Source organism: Lagopus muta, chromosome 1 (genome assembly GCF_023343835.1).
Source record: "Lagopus muta isolate bLagMut1 chromosome 1, bLagMut1 primary, whole genome shotgun sequence".
NCBI classification, from domain to species: domain Eukaryota; kingdom Metazoa; phylum Chordata; class Aves; order Galliformes; family Phasianidae; genus Lagopus; species Lagopus muta.
The window spans coordinates 66,406,689-66,420,539 of NC_064433.1; the positions used below are offsets into that span (position 1 = coordinate 66,406,689).

General features: G+C 44.2%; 1 protein-coding gene across 1 annotated transcript; it reads right to left on the minus strand.

Annotated features, from left to right (window-relative positions):
* Positions 1-7,133: 7,133 nt before the first annotated feature.
* SPX (spexin hormone) lies at positions 7,134-11,310 on the minus strand. The gene is made up of 6 exons (XM_048949051.1): positions 11,218-11,310; positions 10,275-10,355; positions 10,092-10,149; positions 8,733-8,795; positions 7,984-8,067; positions 7,134-7,192 (listed from the first exon to the last, which is right to left on the minus strand). Exons 1-6 carry the CDS (start codon positions 11,221-11,223, stop codon positions 7,134-7,136), a joined length of 351 nt encoding a protein of 116 aa, XP_048805008.1. The 5' UTR covers positions 11,224-11,310.
* Between the last annotated feature and the right edge of the window lie 2,541 nt (positions 11,311-13,851).

A 13,851-nucleotide genomic window follows, 5' to 3' on the forward strand; every position in this document is an offset into this window, starting at 1 on the left:
TGACAGGCTGCACATGGCCTCTACATTATTGTGGGGGGTGTTTTTAAATTAAAATGTGACTCTTCCCCTGCGACATGCGTCGTCCATGCCTTCCTGGCTGCCATTAGGGAGGTTAACAACATGGCCATCGGATGAACGCACAAGGAATTCTAGGGAGAAGCTGGAAGCCTGTTTAAATATCACACGTTCCGTCACATTAGCAGCTCCCTCTGGGCTGTACCTTTCAATGTCCAATGCACGCCACGCTGTGTACAGATACCAGATAGGTATTTCCATCCGTGTTTTGAATTTGTCGTATGTACATATAGCTCCAGAGAGCAGAGTGGCAAACTTAACAAAGGCCCAGTGCGCTCTGAGTATAAAAAACTGATTTCTAAATATGACATTGGAATGCAAAATAGCACAGTATTACTGACCTCTGTGGATAAGGAAAAGGCTGAGGCTCTTAACGCCTGCTTTACATCTGCCTTTAGCAGTCGGATCAGTTATCCTCAGGGCACTTTGCTGAAGAGACAAGCAGTAAAAGAAAAGGGGCCGCCTCGTGAATTGCGAAACAGATTTATCTTTCCCTCTGAACGGGAAATGGAAAGGGAGCAGTGAAAGTCTTCTGGGAGATGTAGTTCTTCTTCTCTCCTGAGATCCAGGTACCCGGAAGCAGCAACAATCCACGGAACAGCACCACTAGCTCCTTAACTCCCAGTACACTGTGTGATGTTATGATGCGGAATACGGATAACAGGGCTCATAATACCATGGCAGAGATATTAATTTTGCCAGCGGGGCTGATGAACTCCAAGTAGACACAGATTGAGCAGACCAAACAGCGGGAGTCATCATGACTTCTCTCTCAGCTGTATCTTACATGTTTCTAAAACTCCAGTCGTTTGGGCAGTGGCTTACGTTTTACAGAGCTCGGTTTTTAGTTACTCTTTGGAAGCTGAGTCCGGGAAATGCCCCCGTAAGACATCACAGATGGCACCTTCCATGCACTGCTTGGCAGATGTGCAGATGGCTCTCGGCTGCGCCTTGTGCTGAAGCGTTAAGGCACGTGATGTAATGCTTTGTCACTACGTGGTTTTGGGTGCTTTTTCCTCCCTGTACTTTCCATGCCAAATTATAAACCCAGTTGAAAGCTGGAAGCAAGCAACCTCACATCTGCACGGGAAAGCTTGCGATGAGCTGAGTAGATGCTGCCTGATCTGGAGCTGCTTGATGAAGTGCAGCTCTCCCTGTCAGTGTGGGTGAGGATGCCAGCACAGTGCCAGAGGCCTCCCCAGGGCAGGGCTGCCCACAGACACATCACAACCCTCCTATGCATGAGCTCCCCCCTGATTTTTTCAGCAGCCCTGCTACCCCCTGCCTCCTTCCTTCCTGCTCCCTTTGCACTCCTCCCCAGACCCTTCCTGCTTCCTTCAATCCTCCTTGCTCTTGGCTGCTTTCCTCCAGCCTCCTTTCCCCTCTCCCTGCTTCCAGACACCTTTGCTCCTCTGCTGCCCTGCCCTGCAGCTCTCTGTCATGTCAGTGGAGGTCAACTGGGCAGCCCCTGCCCTCCCATCCATTGACTGAGGGACACCAGGTTTTTGTCCTTCACTATCACCAACTACCTAGCAACTAAATACTGTCAAATAACTCTTGATAAGGACAAGCCAGCCGGGGGCCAACTGTTGCAAGCCCTTGTATGAACAGAGGGCCAAGGCTTGCAGCTGGAGGCAGCCCTACGGTTTGATTCTTCTGCAAGAGGAGAAAATCCACCGGACATTGCGCTGGGTTCTGACATAACTCGGGAGGAACCTGGAGGTCCCAGAAGGCTAGCTAGCAGAGCGGGAGCATGGGGAGAGCCTGCAGGACTTCCTCCTGTAGCCTAAGAAAGATGGAATTGTAGAATCATTAAGATTGGAAAAGATCTCTGAGGTCATCAAGTCCAACTATCAAAGAATCATAGAGTCGTAGAATCACAGAATCATAGAATCACAGAAACGTAGAATAGTAGAATCGTAGAATCGTAGAATCACAGAATCACAGAATCACAGAATCACAGAATCATGGAAATGGCCTGGGTTGAAAGGGACCATAATGATCATCGACTTTCAACCCCCCTGCTATGTGCAGGGTTGCCAACCACCAGACCAGGCTGCCCAGAGCCACATCCAGCCTGGCCTTGAATGCCTCCAGGGATGGGGCAGCCACAACCTCCTTGGGCAACCTGTTCTACTGTGTCACCACCCTATGTGTGAAAACATGAACTTTTTTTTTTTGGGATCGGAGGGGACCTTGAGAGATCAAGTCCAATCGCCTTGCCAAAGCAGGTTTCCTACATCAGGCTGTAGAAGTAGGTGGCCAGGCGGGTCTCGAATATCTCCATAGAAGGAGACTCCACAACCTCCCTGTTGTTGGGCACCTGTTTCAGTGATCTGTCACCCTCACCGTAAAGAAGTTCTTAAGGACAAACCTTGATAAGGACAAGCCAACCGGGTGCCAACTATTGCAAGCCCTTGTATGAACAGAGGGCCAAGGCTTGCAGCTGGAGGCAGCGCTATGGTTTGATCGCCCTGTAAGAAGGAGAAAATCCTCTGGACAGTGCTCTGAGTTTTGACATCCCTCGGGAGGAACCTGGAGGTCCCAGAGGGCTGGCCATCAGAGCTGGAGCATAGGGAGAGTCTGCAGCACTTCCTCCTGCAGCCTAAGAACAATGGAGTCATAGAATCAGGAAGGTTGGAAAAGACCTCTGAGATCATCAAGACCACTTGTCAGAGAGAAACATGAACTTTTATTGAATACAAGTTCTTCTTCTTGCAGTACATGCCTGGGGATGCATGCCATGGCCAGAGAGACCTGATGGGGCCCGTGGGAAGATGTGGCCAAGGCCCCGGTGATTGGTGTGAAACACGGACGCCAAGCACACGAGGTGTGCGTGGGGAATGGAGTGGGCAGTGGCACTGGGAAAAGCCCAGAAACTTGTGAAACTTGTGCCGGCGCTGGAGCACGAGCTGCAGGTGAGGACGGCACATTGTGATGAGCCGGCGATGCACTGTGGCATCACTGTGGGATGGGCAGCGATGTCCCCAAGTGAAGGTGGAGTGAAGGCGACGCCCAGCGGCTTGGCCAAGCCGTGCTTGGAGACGTCTCCAGGCAACGGATTGTGACTCCATAGTCCACGGATGCTTTAACGTGGGTGCAGCAGCTCAGCCCAGCAGTTCGTGCCTGGCCTCCGACCGAGCGAGCGTGCGTGCGTGCGAGGACCGGAGTGTGGACAGGGCGAGCTTTGGTGCTGGAACGTGCTCTGGGTGCTGCTAGCGCAGCTCTCAGCGGCCGTCTCAGAGCCACTTGTTCTTTACCCCGACCCTGCTGGGAGCAGGTAGACGGGACATCGCAGAGAGGCGCGTGCAGCGGCACAGGTAGGCGGCACGGGGACTGGCAGCGCAGGGCAGGGGGGCACCTTGAGGGAGCCTTCCCAGCGCTTCCCAGGTGTGTGACTAACGTCTCTTGTCCTCTTGTCCTCTTCCAGCGTGACACCTGCTGCTGCAGCGCCAGTGCCGGGGAGCGCATTGCCATCTCCCGCTCCCCCGAGCCCACCGCAAGTGGCGGAAGCATGGAGGCAGCATTAGACACCCGCTGCCCCGTGTGCCTGGACAACTGGGACAGCGCGGCGTACGCCATGCCGTGCTGCCACCAGTTCTGCTTTCCCTGCATCCAGCGGTGGACGAGCACCAGGCCCCAGTGTCCGCTTTGCAAACAGGGTGTGCAGTCCATCATCCACACCACGCCAGCGGACAGCAAGTACGAGGAGCTGGTCCTCAAACCGGCTCCAGTGGCATCCGTTGCCACCCGACGCCCCGCAGCCCCCCGGGCAGCCTGGCCGTGGCCTGCAGTGCCCAGGCGTTCTGCGGGCGGCCTCTCCCGTGACACCTGGGCTTCCATCTTCCGGGAGAACCCAGCCCTGCTGCGGCCCCTGCGCTCCTGGCTGCAACGGAAGCTGCGCCGCATCCTGGGCACCGAGGAGCCACAGGCAGAAGCGCTGGCCAACAGCGTCATCTCGGCCCTGCTCCTCGTCGGCTTGGAGCAGGACATCCTGACGGAGAGGCTGGACCTCCACCTGCACGGCCACACAGGCAACTTTGTAAGGCAGTTCATCGCCTTCACCGTGCAGAAGTACGGCAGGGAGGCTCAGCGCTTGCTGGGCCTCAACGTCACCCCTGCTGCTGGGGCACAGGAGGCCAACCCAACATGAGAGCCCACAGCTGCCCCACAACAGGAGGCTCCTGTCCCTGGCCCAGCACTCTCCAGCAGCCCTGCCAGCTCCACCAGGGACAAAATCCCAGGCAGGACAGGAGGAGATGTCGCTGGGCATCCCAGCTGCCCGCATAACAACCCTGCGGAGGTCACCGAGGAGCAGGCAGTGCCCCATGAAGAGCCAGGGCAGCCTGTGTCAGGGCCCTCTGGCCACAGCCTTCCTCAGCAGTCCCGGCGAGCCCCGAAGAGGAAGGCCGGCGACTGCCAGGCCTCGGCATCACCAAAGAAGAGGCCACCCAGCCGGCAGCAATAGAACAGCGGCCGAGCTGATGAGACTGGGGCCAGGCAGCATCTGGGACACACGCCGGCCCCAGTGGACCCTTGCCATCAGTGTCCAATTCCACCATGCAAATAAACTAGAAAGACAAACCGCAAAAATACGTGTTGGTGTTGCTAACGGCACAGCCGTTGTTGCTTCCTCCCCTTTCTCCTGCTGCCAAGCCACTGCTGGCACTGTTGCATCCCGGACAGGGACCCCATGACAGGGGAAGGGCAAATTTCTGCACCTAGGGGAACTTCCCAGGAGCGCATGACAGCTGGGGTTAGCCAGCTGGAGCGGACCTAGGAGTCCTGCTGGACACCAGGCTGAAGCAGCAAAGAGCCCAGGCTGCCTTGGTGAATGGCGTCCTGGGCTGCGTGAGGCCCGGTGCTGCCAGTAGATGAAGGGCTGAAATAGCAACAATCCACAGAACAGCACCACTAGCTACTTAACTCCCAGTGTACTATGTGATATTATTATGCGGAATACTGATAACAAGGCTCACAAAAACATGACAAGACCTAATCATTAAATAAAATCCTACAATAATTCCAAATCCATATGTTTTCCTCATACGGCATTTGGTAAAGATTATGAAGCTTCTTTTTAAAACCGTTGTGGAAGAAGTGAATCTGTGAATGAGAAACTGACACCTGATTTGCCTTGCAAGTTTCAACTGTCTTTAACTTACATAGATATAGAGTGGCTGGATCAATATGTTTAGAAGTAGGTTTCAACACAAAGACATTAGTAAGGAGATTGTTCTTTTTTTGTGAATCAAGAATTCCTCACGCTGTTCAAGAAAAGCCACTTCCAGGATTTGATTCAGCCTTTTCCTTATCAGGTAGGACGATCTGACCTCTGGAGGTGTTTACCTCCACTGCTGTTTGGGGGTGAGGTAGGGTCAGATGGCCTGCTTTGAATACACACTGACCCTTCAAACACTTGGCTGTCACCGAATGGCACTGTTCCTCCTACACAGATTATTAAGAGTAAAAGTGATGAAGTGCCACACTCTGTATCTTCGGCCACATAAAATCATTTTTAAAATCGCATTTTCATTCTTAAGCTGATCTGGATCACTGAAAAAAGATACCATGTTAGAAGCCTTGTTCTAGCTTTACTGCAGTATCTGAAATGAATTTTAAAGGAGTTTCTACTGTCCCAGATGATTTTAAAGTAACAAATAATTACAATTAATGAGTATTTTTCATATTAATGCAGTGAAAGCAAAAGTACTGCCGAATGTTCATACAGTTTACTAAATGGAGAGCAGCTGCACTTTGTGAGCTCAAAGGTGTATGTTTTTCCTTGGAGTGGTTTTAATTAAAGTTACCTTGCAGAGTCAAAGGTTGAGAGTTGAACAAAAGAACATTTAGAGGTCATAATGATTGAAAGTTGATCTTCTCTTCCAAAAAAAAAAAAAAATTGATTTCAAGAAACTTGGCATTTTTACTTGCATTTCAATGCATTGTTTTACTGAAGTCTCATCTCACCTCAAATTTCCTTTCATCACAATTGCTTTAATATGATCTGAGGATGATCCAGCATTTCATTACCTAAAAATGTTCTAGTAGTATCAAGCTAGTAGACATCTATTTATCATCATTCCAGGCCCAGCTTCACTGCAATGCTAGAAGATGTGATCACTAGATACATCTTGTAAATGACCATGTTAAAGGAATTGTGATGAAAGGGAATTTGAGATGATATTAACTATAAGCAACTACTGAAAATGCCTGTGGCCTGTCGTAGAAATTAATTTCTCCATATCTTCAGATGCATGTCTTTACGTTGAGGAGAAACAACCTCATAGTTAATGTGTGCTAACAAAATAAAACATAACTGCTTGGACGCGGGGATCATGTAGTGACTTTTCAATTACATGAGAACTACAGAGGGCTTCCCAGTAAGACCTCAATGCTATGTAAATAACGTTCCATACATCCTTACCAGCATGGAACCAGTTTATGTATGATTTCAGTTTATTTCAGTTTCAAAGCTTAAAAAACAGGCTGGCAAAATGGTACAATGATGATGCAATTAATAATCTATGTGCCGGTTATCATGTTTGACATTAGATTTGTAACTAGTGCGTCCCCACTAGCTCTAGCAGAACCATGCCTCCTGACAACAGAAGTGCCTGCATGCCATGGTCATTACTTGATGCCCTGATCCTGTGTTGACATACAGGGCCAGCAGTGAAGTGGTAAAGGAATCTACCTTTATCAACAATAAAAATACTTTAATATACAGTTGGGTGGAAGGTGGTAAAAGGTTTTCCTATAACTATTGAAAAATGGATATTAATGAAGTAATTGTCCAAAGGACAATTCATTCATCCTTTCAGCTAAGATGGTACAGTGGATCTTAAATTTTGGATGAGACATACAATATTACCTAAACAAGACAGGAACTTCACAAATGATTTCTTTGGCTGAAGTTTTAATCAGTTTGAAATTCAAAATGTTGCAATGAATATATACATCAACTTTTTGGCATTTAAGTGGAGATTAAACACTGTTTACACAGATCATGGTTTCAGGGTAGATGGAATACAAATGTTAAAGAAATTTCAAATATTTCACCAGTTTGATAGATTGTCCATCAGGTAGCCAGGATGATCACTGTTTTCTTCTTCCACTGCAAGACAAGACACAATGGGGAAAAATAAATTGTAGATAAGGAAAAGTTCAATCACTTCAAGTTTCCAGGATATAGATATACCTCAGGGACAGCCCTAGTGTAATGTGGCTGATTAGCTAAGACATGAAAATAGAAATAATAATGCCTTCTGTCATTTTAAAGGCAGCAATTTTAGATTATTATATCTTTGATTATTTTGTTAGGCTACTACTGCAATTTCAGTGTTATTCCATGGAGTTCTGTCCAAACAAGCTGCTAGTTTTGCTTAGATCTCTCATATGTCTTTTTTTTTAAGGGGCTGTTTCCATCCCCTTTCTCTTGGAACGGAAACAGCAGGTTGGAAAATATCACTAAAATTTATGAATTGTGAACTTCAGAGAATTTTCTCTTTTTCTTGGTGCACACACAAAGGACACTTCCACTGTTTTATCTTCGGAAATGCTCATATACTTCGTCCAAACCCCCATGTTCTCTGTTAATTCTACCTCTTAATTCACAATAGGCATTCCTTTGAGTTTAGACCAATAAAAATCTGAAAAGCAGATGAAAAGCTGAATATATAAAAGTTTGGATACTGTTGTTTCTCCTATTCTTGTTCTTGACTCTGTAAATGTACAACTTGATATAATTCACTCTGTTGGAATCATATTTCATTTAAAGACAAGTTTTTAGATTAAAATGTTATGTACATACTAAAGCATATTTATAAGTACATTTACTAAAAAGCACATTTAAAGTACTTATAACTCCCCTTTAAAAGCTCAGTTTAATACAAAACGTATGTTTACCTTCTTGAGCTTTCCATAATGAACTAAGGAACAATGCTGCAGCTTCAGAAAGAGATAAAGGATTTGTGTTTTGGCTGCGTGTTTCTAGAATTAAAAAAAAAAAAAAAAAATCAGAGACAGTTTGTTGTGTTTGTTGGGACTTCTTTATATTGCTCTTTTCTTTTTTGTATTTACAACTTGAGACCCAAGGATATATATTGTGTTCTCCTTTACAACATTATGTGCTCAAAGTCAGGCTGATAAATGAGTAACACATAAGAGCTCATCAATTTCTTGCTAAAGGAGGTTATTTTAACATTCTTCAGAAAGTTAAAAAAATGTTCTCTTTTTTCATGCATTCTTCATTTTGCTACAGTCATTTCCTTTGTCTGACGTGGAACAATGTTCTCTACTTTTGTCATTTTTTCTGTTCAGCATAATTAATAATTGGATTTATTTTTCTTTCCACTGAAAAAAGAAAATCAAAGGGACTGATTCTTATCCCTCTCTACACCCAATCTGTGTGGAACATCACCACTTATGGAAGTGAAGTCACATAGGTATACAAGAGAGGAGAACCAGGCACAGGAGAACAGTCTTGTGTTTCACATGGTTTTTGGAGTGAAAGGTATATATGATGAGAGGAATTTATATAAGTGCTTCCTTGGCCAAGATTCCAGAAAAGCAAAATTATTTCTCCTGTTCTCAAAGATTTCTCCCCTAAACTGAGCAAAGATCGGTGTCATATACACCTGTGCACATGTACTTACCAAGCTGCATTCTGCCATACAGGTCCTTTCGCTGGCTCTCATCTGAGATGAATCTACGTCCCTCTACAAGAACAGTGTGGAAAGAGTGAAAACAACTTCCCAAATCTGATGTAATTGGTACCTTATAACCACTAAAGTAGTCTTTTCAAAACACAAAATTGCAGCAGTAATTCTACAAGCATAAAATTGGATGTGTTTATTCCTCCTGAGGTCTTTTGAAACAAGCAATAGCCCATCCTGAACCAGAACACTCCAAAACATCTTTTATTCCATGAAAGTGTTGTTCCAAAAGTTTCCATGCTTGTATTATCCTGCTTAAGGAGATACAGTCTGGAAGAGTTTTCTTCAGTCATTCCTCAACTGCTAGCCAAGAACCTTCAGTCTCTTTGCTGGCCTATGAGGTATTGCTTTTAAAAGAATTTTTCTACATGAACTCAAAAAGAATTAGAAGAAGACTGGTATGCAAGCAATACAATCCATTACTCAGTTTGGAAAAAAAAAAATAAAATTAAGGGGCTGAATTATTTGCTTTCATGAACAGAAATTGTCAGCGGAATTTATTTCACATGGTGTTACCTCACTGTTCTTTGTAGTTCATATATCTATATATATTGTGGTTGTAATTGGAAGGAACCTTGCTCCCTTAACATAGACTTTGCCTGGTACATTATGAACTTTCAATTCCGTTTGGAACTGAATTTTTAAAACTAGAAATGTTTTTGTTAAATGCTCTGGGTCTGAATCAGAGACCAAGATCTCTCAGACTCAGAACATTATTTTGAATGCTGCTTTAACTCTGTCCTAATAACAGAAACTCGGAAGTTAATTTGCACAACCTTAATACCACAATATTGATAAGCCTGACATCCAGTTTCTCCTTAGAAAAGGTCACTTGTGGTCTGAATACTGACTATAATGTAAGATGCTTGTAGTAGGAATGTGTTATCCTATTGCTTGGGAAGATGTTTTAATTAAAGCCTGAATAATGATGAGGAATGATATGTATCAAGTGTGTATTAAATCTCCTTTGAGATTATTTCAGTTAAGGAAGTTGCCTTTCCAATAGGTTTCACAATCAAGCTTCCAACTGTGTATATCTTCGGTAGTTTCTGGTTTGCTTTTATTCTTTCAGTAGTTGCCTTCTTCAGTTGGATCCCTTTAAAAATTAATAATAGTACTGGCAATGCCACTGTTTCAAAGACAAGAAGAGATAACGATAAATGCATCTTGGCAGGCTTCAGAACTTCTACCTCCACAGCATCGTCAGTCATTTACTGCTTGTGTACAGCCAAACAGATCAGGAATAATCCAATGGTATAGAAAGTTATCTCCTCAAAATTTAAAGAACTTAGGACTTACGTGCACCCTTCAAATAGAGCATAGCCTGAGGAGTCCAGTTTCTCCTTTGGAAATGAGCCTTTATGACAAAAAACGAGTAAAGAGACATGTCAGCACTGTATGACATTACTAGCAATTACAGGTATTAAATAGCACCGACCTGTGAGATAGAAGCTGTGCATTCAGCCCAAGTCAGCTGTTTACCTGAGGAGCACTCCAGGAAAAAGATAGGAAGGACACTGTAAAGAACAGTGCCAGTGCAGATGCTGTCAGTTTACGCAGTCCCTGTGCATGGCAAAGAACCACAAGATATAGGAAAAGCTTTTCAGATCTGTAAATCTTCTCAACTTCAAATCTAAATGTGAGGGTATTTCCTCTTCCTTCTTTCTCCCTGTCTTGCAGCCCAACCTCACCATGATCTCTAGCTATCTCATCTTCTATACTCAGCGATCTAATGGGAGGATGAATGTTAAATCAAACACACTTATTCTTTTTGCTCTATTCTTCTTAAAGGTGCATATAGGTGAGAACTGCCATTAAGTTAAGCACCTTTTGTGCTTCTGTTTGCAAGGACTCTAGATCCTGCAGAAATAGGAATAATGTACAGACTAGCAGGGAAATATGTTATAAAGTACATCTTGATTTTACCAAGTCTGAAGATAGAAATCAGACAATAAGCAAATGTAGGGGCTGGCCACTACAAACAAAAGCAGGGAAAGCACATCACTACTTCCTCAGGAAACAAAAGTTTTTAAACTCAGCAGCCTATTTCCTTCAATCAAAATTACATACACTTCAAGAGGATTGCTTGCTGGATCCTTTTAATTTGTTTGCTGATGCAGCACATGCAAATGAAAGCACCAAGCATGAACAAACTGCATGTCCGCTTGTTTTGCGGAGCATCGATAACAGGGATGGGCATCAGAGAGCATCTAGCTCTGTGATTCACAGTGTTTTATTCCATCCTGTCTTTTAGAGCATGTTTTTAATGCAGTGGTTTCAAACACACTAAACACAACTATGTGTATATGCCTTCGTTATTTCAAAGTTAAAATTACTAACTGCAGTCCCTGAAATATTATACTCACATGAAAAATCTTAAATTGCAAACTAAATGTTACCCACATACCAAAAGAGTTTCACTCACCTTCATACCTATTGAAGTAGCAAATCTGCAGTCTTCGTTTCTTGGAATAATGTGTCACAAGACCTCCTAAAGGTTTGGGGGCACCTTTTTAAATCTTCAGAGTGAATGTCCCCTCCCCTTCTCTGGTGGGCTGGAGAAGTCCAAAGGGATCTCTTTGTCAGCTCTGTAGATGGAGAAGTAGAAGGTCTAATGACTCCTGAGGGAAACCTGTAGTCTTGCAGGAAGTGAGGGAAATGATGGAAAGACAGATGCACTTGGAGATGCACCCCATTAGCCAGGTGAATACTTTCTGAATGCATCAGCATCAGCTGCGTGCATTTGCAATACAACGTCACCTTCTTGCCAGATGATCAATAACTATGGACAGAGGCAGGTATTAATATGAATAATGAGTATTTACCCAGGATAATATAACATACTATATAACAGGTTGTTATCCATTTTGGTAGCTGGAAAAGGTAGTAAATTACTCCCCAGTGATAATATGCCAACACTGAGAAAAAGGTGGCATATCCCATGCTACTAGCTTGAGGTTATTCCTACTTTACACTCAGAGAATGCAGCTTCTTGTTCACTTCTCTAACAATCTCTTGCATATGGTTTTCTTACACACAAATGAAAATACAAAGCTGAGTAACCAAAAAATGATAATTTTGAAAAACCACCAACCCTTTGCTGTCTCATGGATTTGTTGGAGTAAAAGCCAGATCATGGGCTTGAAGAGGTCAAGTGGTGTAGCTGTTAACAGAAGAAAGGCAGGAAGTAGGAACGAGAGAAATCATTTCCATAAGCTACTTCTATTGGACTTGCCACAGTCATGTGTAGTTGTTTTGATCCTCAGACAAAGAGCTCATCATGCCTGGTACTTAGCCTTGCTGGTTCTGTATTTGACATTTTTATCTTCACTGTTTTCCTTTGTAAAATGAGAGAGGGTATCAGAAGGGGAAAAGGTGCAAATGGGAAGTGAGAAATTTGTTGCTTAGAAGACTGAGCAATAAAAAATTTACTGTGGGACCTTCACAAACAGAAGCAGCTTGTTTAGTAGCAAAAATAAGAGTCAGCCTGTATGTGGGACAAATGCACACTCATGTATGTGCAGTCTGAATGAAGAGTATACAGGCAATGTTAAGATTTGTTAGGAACTTTTCCCTGACATGAGGTATATGTATTAGACTGCTCTGAAGGACACCACTACTGAAGGTAAAATTACTTTCCTGCTTTTGGGGGAATTTTGCTCTGTTCTGTGCTAATTCCAGTCATAATTGGTCATCCCACATAACTCACATTAGCTGTAGCTTGCTCTGGTATAGATGCAATAAATTAAATGAAAGTTTAGGTTTTGATCTCATGCAGTTCTCATGGTGATTGGGAACTGCCACTGTACCTCTGTCCTTTAAAAAGGCCATGCCAAGATGGAGCTTTATGCAGCAGAATGTATTCTACTTGCATCTTCTTCAATGTGAAATTTACATTTTCCGTGCTATTTTCTTCATGCTCTGACAGATCAGAGACTTTTCTTGATGACATTTAACCCTCAGCCTTAGGAGAGGGTTGTGCAGTGCATTCATGAAACATTTGACAAGCAGGAACTCGAAAAAGATACAAATACTCCCTTTGTAGCTGCCTCGGTGCTGCTCTTTACGCACAGACCAAAGGTACAGAATGACAACGCACAACAGAGTCTGTGAAAATTAACACCCAAAGTTCACTTCTTCTCAGTATAAAATACATTGTCTTCATGATTATTGTCCTTGTGGAAAACAACCAGAATGTACTAGGCACTGAAAATAAACATCTGTTCTCCTGCCAGAGAAATGGGACAAGTTAACACAATCTACGGAGACAGTCAGCTCTGCTTCTCCTATGGGAACTGAGGGGGAAGAGGAAGAGAATGGGAAATATGGAAAATGATTTAGATAACTACTGTATTGTAGAAAGAAAACTTCAGCCTTTCTTATCTTCTGACCACTTTCTGAAGTCCTGAGCTGCTTGAATTTGGTGGTGTTGAAATCCCACGCTCTTGCAAGCATGGCTGTGTTGCCATGTTGTCATCTTCTCATAGCAACTGCAGCTTGTTTGTGACTATCCAGAAGACAGCAGGGAGGAGACAGGTCAGACCCTAAACTGACTTACTGTAAGATTAAGTGACCATCATCTCAAGAGCAAATGCAGGACCTTGCCAGCAACCTCTTAAATTAGCCAGAACTGTTTTAATGCTGTCGTGTTTGGTTTCTTAATGGCAGTAAGGTGTCTAAAACTGTAAAGTTTCTTTTCTGTCATTAGCAAGAGACAGGCTTCCTTGCCTAAACACAATCCAGGACACCTAGGACACCACGTAGGACCTGCAGGAGACCCAAGACCTTGTGAGGAAGAAGCTGGAGGGTAGGTAGGATTCCTAACGTACCTAAAATGTCACTATTTCCTTGTGACTAGGAGCTGAAGCACTTCTGCAGTCTGCCTTTCAGTGGAGAGAAACAGGACCTTGAAACACACCTCCTGGCCACAGAGCTTACAACATTAGGAGAGAATACCCATCTGAAGATGTCCATTTCTCTTTGTTGGCTTCAGACAGAGCCTAGACAGATGGCTTTTTACACAGACCTGATCAATTGAAATGAACCCAATTCACAGTTA